The sequence below is a fragment of the Balaenoptera musculus genome, chromosome 10 (genome assembly GCF_009873245.2).
Source record: "Balaenoptera musculus isolate JJ_BM4_2016_0621 chromosome 10, mBalMus1.pri.v3, whole genome shotgun sequence".
Classification (NCBI taxonomy): domain Eukaryota; kingdom Metazoa; phylum Chordata; class Mammalia; order Artiodactyla; family Balaenopteridae; genus Balaenoptera; species Balaenoptera musculus.
In genome coordinates this window covers 66,127,004-66,145,833 of record NC_045794.1, presented here as the reverse complement: position 1 = coordinate 66,145,833, position 18,830 = coordinate 66,127,004, and the positions used below count along the sequence as shown (strand labels likewise).

General features: G+C 37.2%; 1 protein-coding gene across 6 annotated transcripts in view; it reads left to right on the top strand.

Annotated features, from left to right (window-relative positions):
- The window catches only part of LIN7A (lin-7 homolog A, crumbs cell polarity complex component), a 250,907-nt gene extending 232,620 nt beyond the window's left edge, over positions 1-18,287 (top strand). For 5 of the 6 annotated variants that reach the window (XM_036867021.1, XM_036867026.1, XM_036867025.1 and 2 more), the window contains 2 exons: positions 5,109-5,327; positions 13,001-18,287. In XM_036867021.1, the coding sequence (XP_036722916.1) occupies positions 5,109-5,327 (219 nt within the window). In that variant the 3' untranslated portion in view covers positions 13,001-18,287. The remainder of the gene's footprint in view (positions 1-5,108; positions 5,328-13,000) is intronic. The other variant, XM_036867022.1, reaches the window with a different exon arrangement.
- The last annotated feature ends 543 nt before the right edge of the window (positions 18,288-18,830 follow it).

The window sequence follows — 18,830 nt, the reverse complement described above, 5'->3', positions numbered from 1 at the left end:
AATCCAGCACTGCAACTAACAAATTTATAAAATGGACCAAGTCACAGCCACTCTTGGTCTTTATTTCCTTATGTATTAAGGTGCAAGGAGATAAACGAGGTTGCTTCTAAGGGCCTTTGCAGGTATGATGTTCTGAGTTTGTGAGCTACTTAATTGTACTAACATATCATAACTCAATATCCTTGATATCATTTTATTTCCTGATAACATTATTTGGTCCTTAATCCAAAAGAATGACTGATGCATTTAGGAGCCTATGCATAAACCTGGCTATAGATATTCCTACAATAACTGAGAGGTATAGCCAACTCTCGGTTATCCAACAAAGTGTTTAAGCAACTTATCAGCAAGCTGGGTCAGGATTATGTCCATGTAGTCCACACAGAGAAAGAACCACATGAACATGAAGACCTGGGCATGGGCCATTGGGCAACTGATTGTGCACAGATATTGAGATCCCTTTCCAGGGCAGGCATCTCTTCCATCTGAGGTCTAGCCAAGGTCAGAATTTAACAACTGGTTTTTCTATAACAGGGGAGAGAGCACATATTGTGAGCAAATTCATGTATGCAGTGTAATCCAAAGTTCTCTCTTATTAGAGGGAATTCTTAATCAACCAAGATATTGAGTGTACCAAGAAATAGCAGCCATTTTGATAACTCACATTGTGTGGGGGGAAAAAAAAAACTACTGAAAAATCAGAATGCAACAATGTTTAAAAGTTGGTTCATTTATCAGCCACTGACTTGCCAAATTTGCATCAAAGTAACTAACTTTAAAATTTCCCGGAGCTTACTACTACTGCATGAGATTACTAATGAAACAAGTATGCATCTGGTTATTTACTGAGATCATTTTTCCCAGCTTCCTGAATGAAAATATATTCCTTTATATATTAACATTTTAGAAGATCCAGTTCTTATGGTTTTTCTTCAGTTTAGTATTTTATTAGTTTGTATTTATGCATTTGGAACTGGTAACATTAATAAAACCACTTGAACTCTGCTTTTCATTTTGATTTCTATGTGTGTTTTTTAAAAATTTAGCAGGGGAAAGAAATATTTTCAGGATGGTAATGTCCATTCTTCCTGTGCATTTTAATTTACTTTGGTAAAGGCTCGTGGCCAGACTAGGCACTACTATGGAGTAGGTAATATTTCTCTTTAGGGGCTTTTCTTTTTTCAGACCACTTCTCTTTGGTCTAAATTTCCTGGATACCTAGTATACCCCCATGCCTTCCTCACCACCCCTCACCTCCTTAATGACATCCAGCTTTTACCAGATGTCTGTTGGAAAGCCTTGTTAAATTAATCCATGCTAATGACTTCCTCAAATTGCAATAGGTACAATAAACTCTTAAAGCAAGAGGATGAAATCTAAAACTACAGAATTTCTTTTAGAAAGTATAGAAAGCTCTTATGGGAAGTATAAAATTCAGGGTTTTTTAATAGAGGAGGGAATTTCACTTTGAAATTGGAAGTTTTCCTTGGTCTCCTCAAATCACATAAGGGCCACGTTTTCATCCTATGTGAAAAGCTGGTGTTACAGGTTTTCAGTGACTGCTCAAACTGAGCTAATTGTTATAAAGGACAATTCCTGAATCAGGAGGATGTGTGTGTGTGTGTGTGTGTGTGTGTGTGTGTGTGTGTGTGTGTGTATACACATACATGTATCTGTAATAGAAAGCTTAACTGTTTACAAATAAACTATTATATTTCAAAACATGTTTTAAATATTTAGCTTGAAATGAGGCATAGTTTCATTAAGAGTGAGAGAGACTAAGTCAAAAGTAGGAATAAATGATAAACTTTCAGGGTTAAGGGAATACCTGCTGACAGGTGTTTGTTCCTCAGCGTGTATACCCTAACTGATCAGATAGATTTTTTTATGCATGGAACAGGAACTCCATGGAAAGGTTGTCTGCTTTTTTGTTCTTACTTTAAAAGGGAAAGAAAGGAGAGAAAACTGCCTTATTCTTATTAAAAAGTTATACTGAAGGACTAAAAGCACTCCAGAGATCAATTATAGCTTAAGAAGACAAACATATGCCCCCCAAAGTATTTATAAAGTAGGCAAAGCCAGTGGAAAAAGAGAGCCACCCAGAATAATCCTCAAGGTTTTTCTGAAAACAATTTTAAAAACAAAGTTATTGAGTGTTTGAAATGATAGTCTTATAAACATGCTTATATTTCTTCACATCTCTGAGTTACCACTTAGTTTCTATTAATACTGCTTAATCATATAATTTGTATTATTTTTAACACAGCATTTTTAGTAGTAGAAATGAAGAAGTGTGACGCTCTGCCCAGATCCCATGTGGGTTCTGTGCCCTGGTGGGAAAGACAGAGTGAAAAGGTAGAGTCAGACCAGGAGACCCATTAACTCTGCCGAGCCCGAAAGAATCTGAGTCACCGTCTAAACCAAAGGTAGATCATTGAGGCAAAATTCTAGATTCAAAGACGGTGGAGTCTGCTTTTTATCAGTTGCTAACTTATTGGGGAGAGCAGCGCTGGGGGTGAGAGAGGTAACCCTGCCAATTCTGCAGGGCTGAGTACAGCACACCAGCTGTGTTTCTCAGCCATTCTCTATGGCGAGAGCCTGATGGTCCCATGTATTAGTCCCACAGCCCTCCTGTGGCAACTCTAAATAGTAGGCAGAGTGCCTAAACTGGGATAATGGGCCTCCAAAGGTCCGGCCTAGAATTTCCAACCCTATTAAATGAAAGCAAATAGAACAAAAGCCAACAAGAAGTCTGGAGACTAATCATCTGGCCTAGAAAATGGGTGAACCATTGTTATTAAAACATATAAACATGTAAGTTTTAATATTAGAAAAGAAACTAGAGAGAAGGGTATGAACAAGCAAATCACCCAGTTTTCCTTTTAAAGGATAATTCCATACATTAATTGTTAATACATTAACAATTCACCTTGGGGCAAATTACAAAGAAATTACAAGCACACTGAAAACAGTTTATGTTGTACAAAGTTGTCAAAGTTTTCCCCTGTCCATGTTCTTCCAGAGAACTTAGTAGAACATGACTGGTAAAATAAATGCTTAATAAACATCTGTTGAGTGTCCAAGTCAATGACTGAGTGAATAATTAAAGGAATAAATTAATCAGTGAATAAGCCTATTTTCCTAGGCTTCAGCCACAGATAAAAATTCACTCCGCTCAACAGCTATTTATAACCCCTTGCTCTCTATTTAACCCAGACTTGGCAGAGGAGTGGTTATATAAGTTGCCTCCAGGGCTCTCCACAGTAATTTCTTAAACGCCTAGCATCTGCCTGGTTTTCAGACAAATGACTGAAGGCCACCAATGGCTATCTCATTGCTAAGTTCAAAGCCTTTTTTTTCTGCAGTCCACATCCACCTCGCTGAAGCAAATGACAGAATGGAACACAATTCTTAAGTCTCCAAATCTGTATAATAGTCATAATTAGGAATCTCAAGATATAATTTGTGTGCTTGAAATGCAAATTATTTTTTGTAACTCAAGATAATATTCATTTTAGCCCCCCTTCTCCTTGGCTTGTGAAAATGTAATCTCAACCAATTTTGGGTGGCCTTCTCTGCCACTTCAGTGCCACTCTTCAGTATTCTGTCAGTGTTTAAGCCTATCTCAGTCCCTATCTGTCACATCACACACGTTTCTCCCCCGAGCTTTACCCAGGAAGCAAGTCAAAAAGGCCTTCGCGCTTGGATCCTATAAAATAGGAGTTATGTCATCTACCCTGGGGGTCAGCTGAAAGGGAAGGACTACCTCCTTTTCTCAGGGTTCTATTATGTCTGATTACAACTTTTCTTCTCTTTTACTACTCCCTAATCCCAACCTGGAGAAACCTTAAAAGGGTTGGGAGGAGCCTCTTTAGTTTACTTATAGTAAACATAGTTTCCCCAACTACTGTCTGTGCCATGACATTCAAAGAGTATTTCTGAAACTCAAAAGCCAAGAATTGATTTATTTTTTGCTTTCTGTCACATCACATCTATCTTATAGGTATGTGTGCATATCTGATTATATCCTTAGTAAATTTTCCTGAAAGTAAAAATCTTCATTTATAAAGGGTTTATCCAATGCATAACGATAGTGCCCTCCAGAAAAACTGTACCAGTTTGTGTTATATTAACAGTATATGAGTACCTTTTCCCTACATCCTTGTCAATACACCATATTTAAAAATACATCTTTACCATTTTTAAATTAAAAATGAAATATTTTTTCATCTATATTTCTTTAATTATTAGGGATCTTGGGCATTGTTTCATAGGTTTATTGGGCATTTTAAAAATTATTATTTGTCCATGAATTCTCTTGCCTATTTTGCTTAGATCTTTACTGACTTGTAAGAGCTCTTCATTTGAAGAATATTAACAAATTGACTGTCATGTATTGAAAATATTTTTTATAGTTTGTTATTTGACCTTTCATGGTGTGTGAGACATAGAAACTTACAATTTTTAAATCTGATTTTTGTGGGGGGTTTTCTTGGTATTTTTACTTAAGACTTCCTTTTGCATTGCAAGATGATGAACACTGACCTGTGCTTTATTTTAGTTGTTTCAGCATCATTATTTAACAATCCTTTTCCCCTTTGGTCCAAATTTCACATTTATCATACAATCAAGATTTATATATGATGGATCTACTCCTAGACTCTGTTTCGTTCTGCTGTTCCTTACTACACCAATAAGACACTGCTTTAAGCATTGTAGATTCTTAATAAATGTTAATATCAGATAGGCAAAGTCCCCATTCGTTACTCTTTTTAAATTTTTTCCGAAGTGTCCAGACTAGTGCATTTACTCTTCCAGGTGAAATTTAGAAATTCCATTCTAAATGTTAGTGTTATCGTTTGGTTCTTCACTGTCTCTCACCCGCCTAACTTGAACCTCCATTCAATCCATCCTGTACCCTAGTGCAGCCTAACCTGCCCACGGTTCAGCTACAAATGTAATAAATAATAACAATGGCAATACATCTCATTTGCCATATCTTCTTGAAATTTCAGACTAGGATTGTACTATGATATTAATTTCACATTTGGCTCTCGAGAAAAGAACATGGAAACTCTCCCCTTTAAGAAATGTCACTGTCTTTTCAGAGTGTGGAAGGAGAACACCATGAGAAAGCTGTGGAACTACTCAAGGCTGCTAAGGACAGCGTCAAGCTGGTGGTCCGATACACCCCGAAAGTCTTGGAAGAAATGGAGGCTCGCTTTGAAAAGCTACGGACAGCCCGGCGTCGGCAGCAGCAACAACTGCTAATTCAACAACAGCAACAGCAGCGGCAGCAACAAACACAGCAAAACCACATGTCATAGGTAAGAGGTGCCTTCTTCTATACAAGGAAAGTCCCTTACATGTTTTTTTTTGTTTTTTTAAATATAGTTTCTTAGACAGCTGGAACATAATCACTAGATTTAATAATCCAAACAAAATCAAACAAATTAAAAAAAATGACCTCAGAAAATGTAAACAAGACAGTTGCTTACTTTATGTGTCATTCAGCCATATTCCCTGCAAATGTAAGATATTTTTGAAAAATGATATTCTTTAGGAGGGCCAGGTATACACTATATGATGCCTTTATACAAATTACAAAAATGCAGCCTCTGTGCAAACCCAGATCCTCAGGCACATGGCTATATGACAAGAGTGTGGGCTAGAGCCCAGCCCCCCTCACCTCCTTGGCCAGTTGCCTTTGCACAGTGTACAGACTAAACCGTATAGTACTGATGCGGGGAAGATCCCCTTTAGAATACTGAAACGGTTTACTAGAAAACTGCTCCACTGAAAAGAATGAAGTAGGGACCTGCCAGTGTTTATGCTCTGAGAGATTCTGAAATTCTCTCTGGGTGCTCACTTAAAATGTGTCTAAGGTACACCTGCCTTTTTCTGAATTCCACTTTGTGACAAAGAATGCTAAATCAGGTTTTGCTACATGTTTTTAAGAAAATTCAAAAAAAAAAAAAGGAGAAAATTCAAGAAAAAATGTAAAGAGTGAGAATCACCATCTCTGAAGTGCCTGTTATGTGCTAGGCTCTTCTCACATGTTATTGCTAATCCTCAAAAAACCCTTCACAGTAAGTATCACTAAAACACCATTTTTTAGATGAATGATATGAAGCTGCAATAGTTTCAATGGATTCCCCACAACCACACTTACAAGTAGCATAGAATTATTTTCCCTTCTTATTTTGCCAAGTATTTCATCTGCCAACATCAGAAATTCTGGAGTTATATAAATTTTCCTTGCTATCCTTTAGAAGAGACAGTTCATATTGTTATATACCTCTACGCTATGATGTCTGCAAATGTGTATTTGAAATGAGGTTCAAACGTTCTTGGAAAGATGACAATGGGTAATGGTGGTTTTAACTCATTCAATATCAGATTACTATTTGCACACACTGGATTTGAGAAGAGATTTTCAACTTTTTTGTGCCACTCATGAAAAGAAGCTGCATGGGGAAATAAAAAGAGTATGGGATTTATTCTCAGAGAGTTCTGGGGATTCAACTATCTTTCTTTTATAGCCTGCTAGTTTTGTTATATATATATCACAGTTTGGTGTCTTCATCTAAAATTACATTCCATTCTAAAAACTACATTTATTTAACAATAAATATTTATTTGTTACCGTGATGGCCCAGGCACTGTTCAATGGGCTGTAGAAATAGCATGAGCAGAGCAAAATCCTTGCTGTCATGGTGTTTACATTCTGGTTGGAGGAGATAGTTAATTAACAAGTAGATAAAAAATATAGAGTTAAAATAGTGTGCTTTGATAGAGACTGGCTAGGTGATGACCTTCTGTGAGGTGATCAGGGAAGACCCCTCAAAGGAGGTAACATTTAAGCTGAGGTTGAATGACAATGCGAAGCCAGGAAATGAGCATAAGAAGAGGAGGAAATAGCCAGTACAGTAGCTCTGAGGCAGATGTGAGCCTATTTGACGTTTGAGGAATAGAAAGAAAGCTGAGATAGTTAGGCAATAAAGAGTGAGAAGGACAGTTAGATAGATGGGGGCCAGGTTATAGAGAGCTTTTTAAACTGCTTAGGGAAGTTAGATGTTATTGCAGTGGAAACCACTGAAGGTTTTTAAGCAAAAGAGTGACATGATTTATGTGTTAAAAAAATCACTCTGGCTGCTATGGGGAGAATAGGTTATTGCAGGGTAAGGGTAAAAACAGAGACCAATTAGGAGACTATTATATAGGAGTCCAGGCAAGAGATATGGTGGTTTGGACTGGGATGACGGAATGATTTGGATGCATACAGACAAGTCATTTTGTCCGTATCCTTCTTCTCTCTAATCCGTTTCAAACATAAAGGTACTTCACATTTGTACTTTCAGAATCCTTGCAAAGGTCTTTTTGCTAATAATAACAATCCAGTATTCTTCAGTCAAACATTGACACTCTTTTCCTGAACTCATTCTTTCTTCCATTCTCAATAATACAGACTTGTACCAATTCTCCTAAATTGTTTTACCACACTGGCCCATAGTAAAATTGTTTTAAAGTGTTTTAAAAGAAGTGTGTTGCCATTCTGACTTCTGAGGTCTTACTAAAAGCTTCCAGTATTTACGCTCATTCAGTCATCTTTGGAAGGATACAACTTGGCCATAAATACTGCTGGGCCATATACTCAATTCCATTTCTCTGTTCCATCAGTCTTCATTAAATCACTTGAGAATTTCCTACTGTCTCATTATCGAAGAGTAACATTTTTAATAAAAGGCATTTAAAACCATGTTTATTTCTTGCACAGGATATGGTAAAGCTCTGTTTAAGTGAACATGGAATTTATATCTATGCCTGCCAAGACAGCACTTGTAGTACACAGGATCATGGACCCTTGAGATGAAACTGTAGTGACCATTTCAAGTACAAGCAAGGTACAACTCAGTCATGTCATCCATGGATTTTATGGTGGATTCAGTCAAAGAGACCTACATTAGCTCTTGTTCAACTTTTAATTAATTAGATTTTTTAAGGATTAAATGGGATTTGTTACACTTGCTAACTCATACTGTGGTTGCTTTTGAGAAGAGATCTGAAACTATTTACTTTGAACAGATCTCTGATTTTTTTTTTTTTAAGTTTGACAAGTCAAGCAAAGACCAGGTAAAGCAAAAATACTTGTCAGATATTGTCTTACTATTTATCACATGAAATGTAACTTCTGTTCTATAAATTAGAAATAATATTTTGTCTGAGATGGTAGAAGTTATTAAGTAACTAGCAATGGTCAGTGGTGCATACAGATGGAAAATCGGTTGAATGCAAGTAGTGTGTGGAAAACGTGTCTTATGCCTACTTTTAATTTTAAACTTCTCCTGAAGTGAATCTCAGTTGTCTTTTTCCCTAACTTCCATCTTTGTTAATCAGGAAGAATATACTACATTTCTTAAATGTAGTAAATATGATCACTACATAATTACATTACAGAAACCTAAGCAGATAATATGAATATAGGTTTTTTTTTTAATACTGTACCCACTTTTTTTGAGAAAGTGTCACATTTATTCAGCTTTAAGCATTTTTTTTCTTTTTCTTTTTTTACTGAAGTGTAGTTGGCTTTGATTATTAAGTTTTAGGCATACAGCATACTGATTTGACATTTATATACATTATAAATTGATCATCACAATAAGTTTAGTTACTACCTGTCACCATACAATGTTATTACAGTATTATTGACTATATCCCCTATGCTATACATTGTCCCATGATTTATTTATTTTATAACTGGAAGCTTGTACCTCTTAATCCCCTTCACCTATTTTGTCCCCCACCCCATAAGCATCTCATTTATTTTATTTTGTTTTATTTATTTTTATTTTTGGCTGCATTGGGTCTTCGTTGCTGCCTGTGGGCTTTCTCTAGTTGCGGCGAGCAGGGGCTACTCTTCGTTGCAGTGCGCGGGCTTCTCATTGCGGTGGCTTCTCTTGTTGCGGAGCATGGGCTCTAGGCACGCGGGCTTCAGTAGTTGTGGCGTGCGGGCTCAGTAGTTGTGGCTCGCGGGCTCTAGAGCGCAGGCTCAGTAGTTGTGGCGCACGGGCTTAGTTGCTCCGCGGCATGTGGGATCCTCCCGGACCAGGGCTCGAACCCGTGTCCCCTGCCTTGGCAGGCGGATTCTCAACCACTGCGCCACCAGGGAAGCCCAGCATCTCATTTTTAAAAATGTGACTTATATAAATCCATATTTCACTCAGATTCCCAAAGAATAAAAGTAAGAAGGAGGAGGAATACTTTTTGAGATGTCACTATTCTGAGGAAGTCAAGACCAAAAGCTTGTTTAATTTCTCTGACCTTCTATTGGCGGATCCAGGGTGAAGAATTCATTTACAGTCAAATACAGGCTGCATCTTAGCGGATTTACAAAGCAGCCGGCCTTTGCCAGTAGCCTCACTGACTTTCTTTTTCCTCTTGCTCTTCAGGCCCCCCCTTCCCTTATTTTATCCGCTATTTATTGTTCTATACCTTCCATTTCCACTGCCACAGCCACGGGCCTCATGGTCTGATCCAGGCAACCACCGCCAGAACTGCCCAGCCCACTTACTGAGAGGTCCCAAAGGACGACTCTCATAACACTGAATTCAAGGAACCCAGAGTTATCAAGCAGAAAACTGCACCAGAAATAATAATCATAATGCTGGATAAAATTTATTAAGAAATTAGGGTATGCCAAGAACTCTTCTAAATGCTTCATGTATATAGAATTACTTAATCTTTACAATAACCCTATGAGTATTAGGTACTATTTTAATCTCTTTTTAAAGAAGGAAACTGAGTCATGTAGGATTTTTTAAAGTCTACTTATTTCACAGCTAAGAAGTTATGGGGCCATGATTCAAACCCAGGGATATGGGCTTCAAAGCCTCTTTCTTTTAACAGCTGCGCTGCTCTACCTCTTTCTTCAATGGCACCTGCCCTTTCACATCCCATCCCGCCTCACAGACACATTCACATGAGCTTTCCAGGAATTCAGTCTCACACTGCTTAGAGTTGGTGCTAACCCTCACCACTTACCTCTAAAACAGTGCCCTGTGCTTCAAAGTACTTCGTCATTACAGCTCTGTTAGTTTCCTGTTACTGCCCTAAAAATTACAAAACACATTTAATGGCTTAAAAGAATACAAATTAATTTTCTTGTAATAATGTAGGACAGAAGCCCAAGACAGTCTCACTGGCCTTTCAGAGGCTCTAGGGGAAGATTCATTTCCTTGTCTTTTCCACCTTCTAGGGGATGCCTGCATTCCTTGCCTCCTGGTTCCATTCCGCATTCTCCAAACCACCGGTGATGGTCGAGTCCTCACATTGCATCACTCTGACCTCTGCTTCTGTCATCCCATCCCCTTCCCTGAGTCTTTCTTCTCTCACCGTCTTCCACTTCTAATTACATTGGACCCACCTGGACAATTCAGGATACTCTCCCTATTTTAACATCAGCTATTTAGCAAGCTTACTTCCATCTACAACTTTAATTTCCCTTACCATGGAATCTAACATATTCACAGGTTCTGGGGATTAGAACGTGGACATATTTCAGGGGCCATTATTCTGCCTACCACAGTGGCTCACTGAAAAATTAGCAAAGCAATTTGATCAACAAAATTTAAACGAATGTGGAAATGAGGCTTTTATTTTTTTAAAAAAATGAATCATTAATCTGTTCAACTGTAAATCACGGGAATGAGGGAAATAATGAGAACATTTGGTGCAGGTGGTTCTTCCCAGTGGGCATCTCAGTGATGCACAGTTTGGATGCCCAGTGCTCTCTCAGCTGCTGGCATATCCCTCAGGCCTCCTCCCCCTCTGGGTAGATGCAGAGACCCAAGACTCTTACTAAAATTCATCTGCTCTAAGTCCCATTCCCTTAGGACATGTAACTCTATGATAAGTTAATGGATTAAAAACTCAATCACTTGGTAGCTCTGTCACCTGGTAGCTAAGGGACTTGAAGGAAGTTATTCAATGTGAGACTCATGAAAATGGTCTGTTATGGAGATTAAATAAGAAAAAATATGTAAAACTCTTAACAAAATATGTGGCAATTGGTGAGCACTCAATAGTAATACAGTGGCGGTAGTACAGTAGTTAGAATGTTAATGGCAGATGATATTTTTATGCAATATCTTGTTAGGTGACTCCTGAAGAACTACAGTGGCCTCATGCTTGACTTTCATTTCCATGCTGTAGGCCCAAGGTGCTTTTAGGCATTTCTCTAGAAGGCTTGGTGGCTGGAGAGTGCTGATGCAGAGTAGGCAGATTGCAAACCTACCCCCCACAGACACTTTCACATCAACCAGAACAATTCGTTAAAAAATTTTTTGGGGCGGAAGACCTAAATAGACATTTCTCCAAAGAAGATATACAGATTGCCAACAAACACATGAAAGAATGCTCAACATCATTAATCATTAGAGAAATGCAAATCAAAACTACAATGAAATATCATCTCACACCGGTCAGAATGGCCATCATCAAAAAATCTACAAACAATAAATGCTGGAGAGGGTGTGGAGAAAAGGGAACCCTCTTGCACTGTTGGTGGGAATGTAAATTGATACAGCCACTATGGAGAACAGTATGGAGGTTCCTTAAAAAACTAAAAATAGAACTACCATATGACCCAGCAATCCCACTACTGGGCATATACCCTGAGAAAACCATAATTCAAAAAGAGTCATGTACCAAAATGTTCATTGCAGCTCTATTACAATAGCCAGGACATGGAAGCAACCTAAGTGTCCATCATCGGATGAATGGATAAAGAAGATGTGGTACATATATACAATGGAATATTACTCAGCCATAAAAAGAAACGAAATTGAGTTATTTGTAGTGAGGTGGATGGAGTTAGAGTCTGTCATACAGAGTGAAGTAAGTCAGAAAGAGAAAAACAAATACAGTATGCTAACACATATATACGGAATCTAAGGAAAAAAAAAAAAAAGGTCATGAAGAACCTAGTGCTAAGACGGGAATAAAGACACAGACCTACTAGAGAATGGACTTGAGGATATGGAGAGAGGGAAGAGTAAGCTGTGACAAAGTGAGAGAGTGGCATGGACATATATACACTATCAAACGTAAAATAGCTAGTGGGAAGCAGCCACATAGCACAGGGAGATCAGCTCGGTGCTTTGTGACCACCTAGAGGGGTGGGAGAGAGAGGGTGGGAGGGAGGGAGATGCAAGAGGGAAGAGATATGGGAACATATGTATATGTATAACTGATTCACTTTGTTAAAAAGCAGAAACTAACACACAATTGTAAAGCAATTATACTCCAATAAAGATGTTAAAAAAAAATTTTTTTTGTATATGGTGCTCTGCATTCATTGAAATAAAAATATATGCAGCTTTAAAAACAAAGATTGAAAACCACTGTTCTTTCTGAAAGAAATGACTCCATAATGGTAGAAAAGTGACAGGTCTGGGGGAATGTTTGGGGAGGCTGCTCTCCCAAATGTGACCACATGGGGCATCTGCCTACTCTGTTCTACTCTGTGTCAGGCTGGCTGACCTCGTGGGAGAAGAGACAGGCCTACCATCTGCTTTACAGAAGGGATATTGGTGCTTGCAGCCTATCAGAGAGAGGCTTTGCTTGCATGTATCTCAGCAGGAGCAACACTAATCACCCTAAGAGTCATAATATATGAAGGTTATCTCTTCTTTGCCTCCGTGAAGGAAAATAGAGTCATCTGGAATTGGAAGGAAGAAATGTTTTACATTTGAAATGTTTCCAAACTGATTTTTTAAAATTTAATTTTAGGGAATAACTGTGTCTCTTCCATCCTCATTTGATAATTACCTCCTTTGCAGACATCAAACAGTTTTTTCACATGTGGAAGGCTGTGCATGAATGATAGCGCCCAAAATAATCCTTGCTGTTCTCACATAGCACATGCTTCTTTGATATTTTTAGCATTTTGTAGTTGAATACTAATCACTGATTTCTCTTCACTCTTTCCCCCCCCTTTCAGGTCCTTGAAGCTACTTGATCAAACACCCAATAGTCACAAGTTTGAAACCGTGCTTCAGAATCCCAGCACATAGTAAAGGAAAAGACAACACTGATAATTATACCTGTCAAGAAACTGTGAACACGTGGTGTATAAATTCTTTACCAAGGCAACTCGACACCTTCTTTCTCTGGGGCTGAACCCCCGCTGCTCACGTGCTTTTTACAAACACAGACCTTCCATTCACTGCAGTGGGAATTCTCAGTGTGTAAAAGGAGAGGTTTTCCAGTCTGCAGACTGAAACAGAATAAGAAGAATAAAGTCCATGACTTTCAGATAAATCACCAGGGCCAGGGTTAAGTGAATCTTGGGTCTATAGCTTTTCCAGAGATTAACAAATCCCTCATTAGGCTATAGTTCAAACTGCATCAGTTCAAGGTTGTCGCCACTTAAAAGAAACCTACACATTGCCCCTCACCCGGACCTGTTCCACGTCTGTATTGCTGAGTTGTCTGAATTAGAATTCCAGTTAATTGCAAATTCAACCTCTGTTCCCCTCTTGAAAATGGCAAGTTATTATACTATATTTATACTCAATTCAGGTTCTAGAAGCATTTGGCTTTTTATTTTCTGTTTCCATGAATTTTATTATGCATTAATAGAGTGGGCAACTTCAGCTCAACTTTTAGTTAGTTAAATGCAAGGATAGAGAACTCTAGTACTGTTTTTTGTTTTTTTTTTTTAATTTAAGTCTTGCTTGTATCTATTCTTATTAAGTCTAACAGAATATAATGTCTTTTATTCCACAAAATATATATTATCAGAGTGTATTTGTTACAAACTTAGGTCTTTTCTTACCAAGTGTTATGAATCTGGTAAGAGAATAGTAGCAAAGGACCCAGCTTCATGAACTGATCCTTGTATGATATTTATATATAACCCTGCTCTCAATATTTTTTGTTAATTTTATATTTTTGATTGATAATCTGGAGAAATCTAAACTCTTTTTACCTACACTGATGTGCTGTCATAGAAGTCTGTTTGATATTTTAAAGCTTAGGGCTTTACAAAACTAAATTATGGATGTGCATGTATATATATACAAATATATGTCATACCAAATCTAGATTTTTCCCAAGTATAAACTGGATATGTTTGGCAATATAAGATCACAAGTATTATTCCTCTTAAAATTAGGCATATGGAAACCAGAGATATTAATATTGTGAATGAAAAGATATTGCTGCTTCTAGGGTAAAAATATACCTACTTCATTACACATATTCATGTAGGTAAACAGACAGTGAGATATCATCTTTCAGAAAGTATCATTTACTGTAAAACGATCTGTTAGAATCATCTATACTGATCATAACTTTTAACTTGTGAATCTAGGCACATAAGTCTGATCTTACTTTATGGAATTAGCAGGAAGCAATAATTATTTGGGCACTTAAATACCTTAGCCACACAAATGTACCTGAAGAAGGAATAAATGTCCAGTTGAAACATTCTAGGGAGATCATTAAAACTTGAGGCAAATATTTGAAAAGTCCCTTTTCTCAAATGAAGAAACTGATTCCCCAAGACACAATAAATTTCACATTTCAGAGAGTCCCTCAAATTAGAAATTTATGAAGCTCAGTTTAGGAACTGTGTTCTTGAAAATAAAACCAGTTGGAACTACCCCACGTGTTTCATGTTGCCCTGTCGGGTGGTATTGTTGTCAATACCAAGTTCTGCCCACTCTTCATAGTCCATCACTCAACAGAGGACAAACAGTAAGGAAACCAGGAGGTGCACCTATTTCATCAACGTCCTGCCGTGGTAACAGATTCCCATTCCTGAACACGTGTATCATTTTTTACTAGAGAGAACTGGGGTGGGGGTGGGGCAAGGGTGAGGACCCTGAATGTTATGTAAAATAGGGTTACAAAAGAGGTAAGCATGACTAAGGGAATGAATGAAGAATACGGGAGTAGTATTCAGTTTGAGAGAGGTAGTTCCCATTTTTATAAGAAAAATTTAATACAACATATATTTTAGTTATCATTTAACAGAAAAATATTCATGCTATTCAGGCTATGCCACAGACTCTCATAAAGGGAAATCACTGCACCCTTGTGATGAGGAAATGGTCATTTCAGCACATCTCAGTACACTGTATAAATTTGGAGCTTAAGGTATGTTTTCGTTTAGCCGTAAGTGGTTGGTTAGTATTAAATTATCATCTGTTTTCATGTCAATATAAATATTGTCATGGTGTTACAGAAGCAACTGTCAAATGGGCAGACAGCTTACATTTGTGTTTTCTGGAAACCTTTGTATTTTATGCTTCATTTGCATAATGTTTTGTGCTAATAAATGTATGCCAAGTCGTTTGTCCAAGTGAAGGGGCAATCCATCACACCTAAGGCATCTAAGGACAGATTACATGTCACACTAGTCCTGTTTACAAATGACCAGTCAGATGGCCAGTTTTCTTCAGTAAAATCTAGTTATGAAATGTAAGCCTTCCCCTAAAGTTTTCGTCAAAAGTAGCCATCCCTAAGACTTAGAGAGGCTGCTTGTGGTTGTCTAAAGGTTCACTGAAGCCAGAGGGAAAAGGAAGAAAATGACCACAACTTGTATTAATGCCTTTTATTATTACTGATCATATTAGAGCCACTGACAAGTCCAAAATCATATTAAAATGAAGACATATCATGTTGCTCCTACATGAAGCTTTACTATAAACAAATGAGATATTAAAAGTTGGGGGAAAATCTGTTGTGACTATTCATCAGTGATCCTGGTGAATTTTAATTCTTTCCCTTGACCTAACTGGTGGCCAGAGTTTTCTAAACTCTTTCCTGCTGTGATTTTGAAGGAAAATTACACAGAGCATAGTTCAGTAAAAGAATCCTTAAACCTTTTCATTGAGGCATTTACATTTTGATTCTGTTGCCATTTGAAATGGAACATCCACAGGGAGATAATAAGCTTAAATTACAATTGACTTTGGAAAGAATAACAGATTTTGTGCTTCCTCAATCATGTAATCAATAGGGAATTCTCTAGTTATGTGAACTACCACTATCTTTTAAGACAATGCTAAAATCTAAATACAAAATCTATCATTCAGGAGCTTTTTAAGAATTCAAGGCTGTCTCTGAAGAACTTGGCTGGAGATGGATTATACCAATTTACAAATGCAGTTTTCAACCATGACAAATCAAACTGATCTGATCTCAGTTCATTTTACTCAGCTGTGCCCATGGGACTCTGAGACGTTGGAATACTTTGTCTACATTATTTTTAACATCTATAGATATTTGTGGATGTGTGAATAATGCTTGAATTTCTCATCTTTTGCCTAGTTTGTGCTTATCACACAGACACAGCCTGTTAGTAAGACCAGCTTTAACAGCATCATGAAGTAGAAATCAATGCTCTAAGGATTCAGGGAGGCCAATGTAAGGCAAAATCTCCTGAAACATGGGGTAGTCCTACCCATCTCATCCCTCTCTAGATCATAAAATCCCTGAGAAAGGGCTATAACCGCCTTGTGGACTGCTGTATCCCTAGCATCAGGGATAATGCCAGCACAGTAGAGGCGCTCAATTAACATTTGTTGAATGAATGGACAACTAAATAAATGAATGAAATTAGACAAATAAATGAATTTTGCCTTCTGATAATTTGAAAAATTTCACCAATTTATATTATCCTGATTGGCATTATAATTTCTGAATTACATAATTAGAACCAGAATTGACTCTTTATAAATACTTTTTAGATATATGAATTTGGAATCAATTACTTCAAAGGCTTCCAGGGTTTGAGAACACTTAGATAGGAATGTTTGGGGATTCAGAGTTTTTACAATGAATAAAACTCAACTTTTCTAGTTATTTATGAAAGCTCCCTTAGTTATATGACAAGGATGATCCAAACATGGAACTCCATTTATAAATTTTGTAAAATATTTTCATTTTTAAAAAAGAAAAAAATTCATATCATCAAGCATATTATTAATATGTCCTTCAATATATATTAACCACTTTTCTCTAAGGCTTGCATTGTAATTGGAGATACCATCTCTAAATCTTTTCCTGCTTTCAAAAGATCACTTCTCCTTTCTTACTTGATTCTTAGAACGTACCTGAGCTAAAGATTAATCACATAGCAGCTAAGTCTTTTCCATGTGTTTATTCATCTAACAAATATTTATTGTATACCTAGTATATGCTAGGTTTTGGAAATACAATGGCAAACAAGACAGATGCAGCACCCCCATGGAGTTTGCTGTGAGGAGCTCCTCAACATTTGCTCTAGCAATAACTAGGGTTACTGTCTAATGGATCCTTCACAGCTAATAGAAGAAATGAAATCCCTTACCCCATGGAAAACATGAAAGACTCTCTGCACACATTTATGTGAACTTGCTTTTCTAAACACGCCACTCAAAAATGCTGCTCAGTGTACCCAAACACCATAGTTATACCCCAGTGAGGTAGGTAATAATTTATTCATAACTAACACTTATTTAGCTCTTACTAAGTTCTGCTGTGCTCAGTACATTCATACACTGTATCATTGAATCCCTTCAACAACTCTTATTTAGTAGGTTCCATTTTATAGACAAGAAAACTGAAGCACAGATATGTGACCTGTCCAAGGTCACACACTTAGCAGATGGAACTGGGATTTGAACCCACACAGTATAACACAAAAGCTCATGTGTCTAAGCGTTATCTGTGGCTTGGGGGACATCATTACATTAAAATAAATGTCAGTAAAATAAATGGGTCACTGTATATAAAAGTTCTTTGAAATTGTAAAGTAGTATATAAAAGATATTAGTAAGTATTATGATCAACAACCACATCAGTGGCAGAAAAACAGAGTGAGAACTCAATCTTAAGTTGCAGCTTACCCCTCATGAAGAACATTTCAAGCCAGGGAAATGGATAAAAGTACAGATCCAGAAAATTTCTGACATGTGATAAATATTGCAATGACTTTTCAGAATTACTTCTTGTTAGCCACTGTGTCTATTTGGTGCTACAAAAAACAAAAAAAAAACTGAAAGAACAAAATCCCTTGCTATAAGGGCTTATAATAAATACACAATGTGGAGATGAATCAAGGATATTCCACATTTATGGGGAAAGATTGGGCCATAGTACTATTTTCTCACCATTACATGTGATCTTGTCTTTCTAATTGTTTTCATTATTTTTCTGAAAGAGCTGCAAAATTGTGCAGTGGTTCAGCCTGACCAAAGTGGTAATATGCTGCTGGGAAGTAAAAGTATTAGATACCAGACTGGAATTATTGTCTTCATTCTCAAATTTAAGTTCTTTTAAAGCATGAATATAGAGGGACTTTTAGATGCTGAAGGCACCTGAATATTTGGATGTTAAGTTCCTTGTGTTTCTCCATTCCAGATCATACAGTGAGGTCATGCTATTGAGGGGTTAGGTTCTAAAACCAATATGAAAGGCAAAAATTGAGAAAGGGGAATCATACTCATTATTTAAATTTATTCTCTCTCTGGCCCCTCCCAGTTAAATGGGCATATGATGCAACTTAAATGCTGGTTCATATTTGTGGAAGCAAAGAGTCTTCTTAAGAAAACTTTATTACCTCATCATTCTTTCCTACTACCAGCTAATTAGCTCCTTCAAATAATATTTTGGAAAGTTTAGCTTTACACGTAATACAACAGTAAACTCATAAGCCTTTTGTCCAAAACCATACTTAACTTCTCCTTCCCTTTTGACACCTTTATTTTTACTAATATTACCGTTCTCTGTACAAATTTACTCATCTTTCTCATTTGCCATTCACATCAATTCTTAGATTC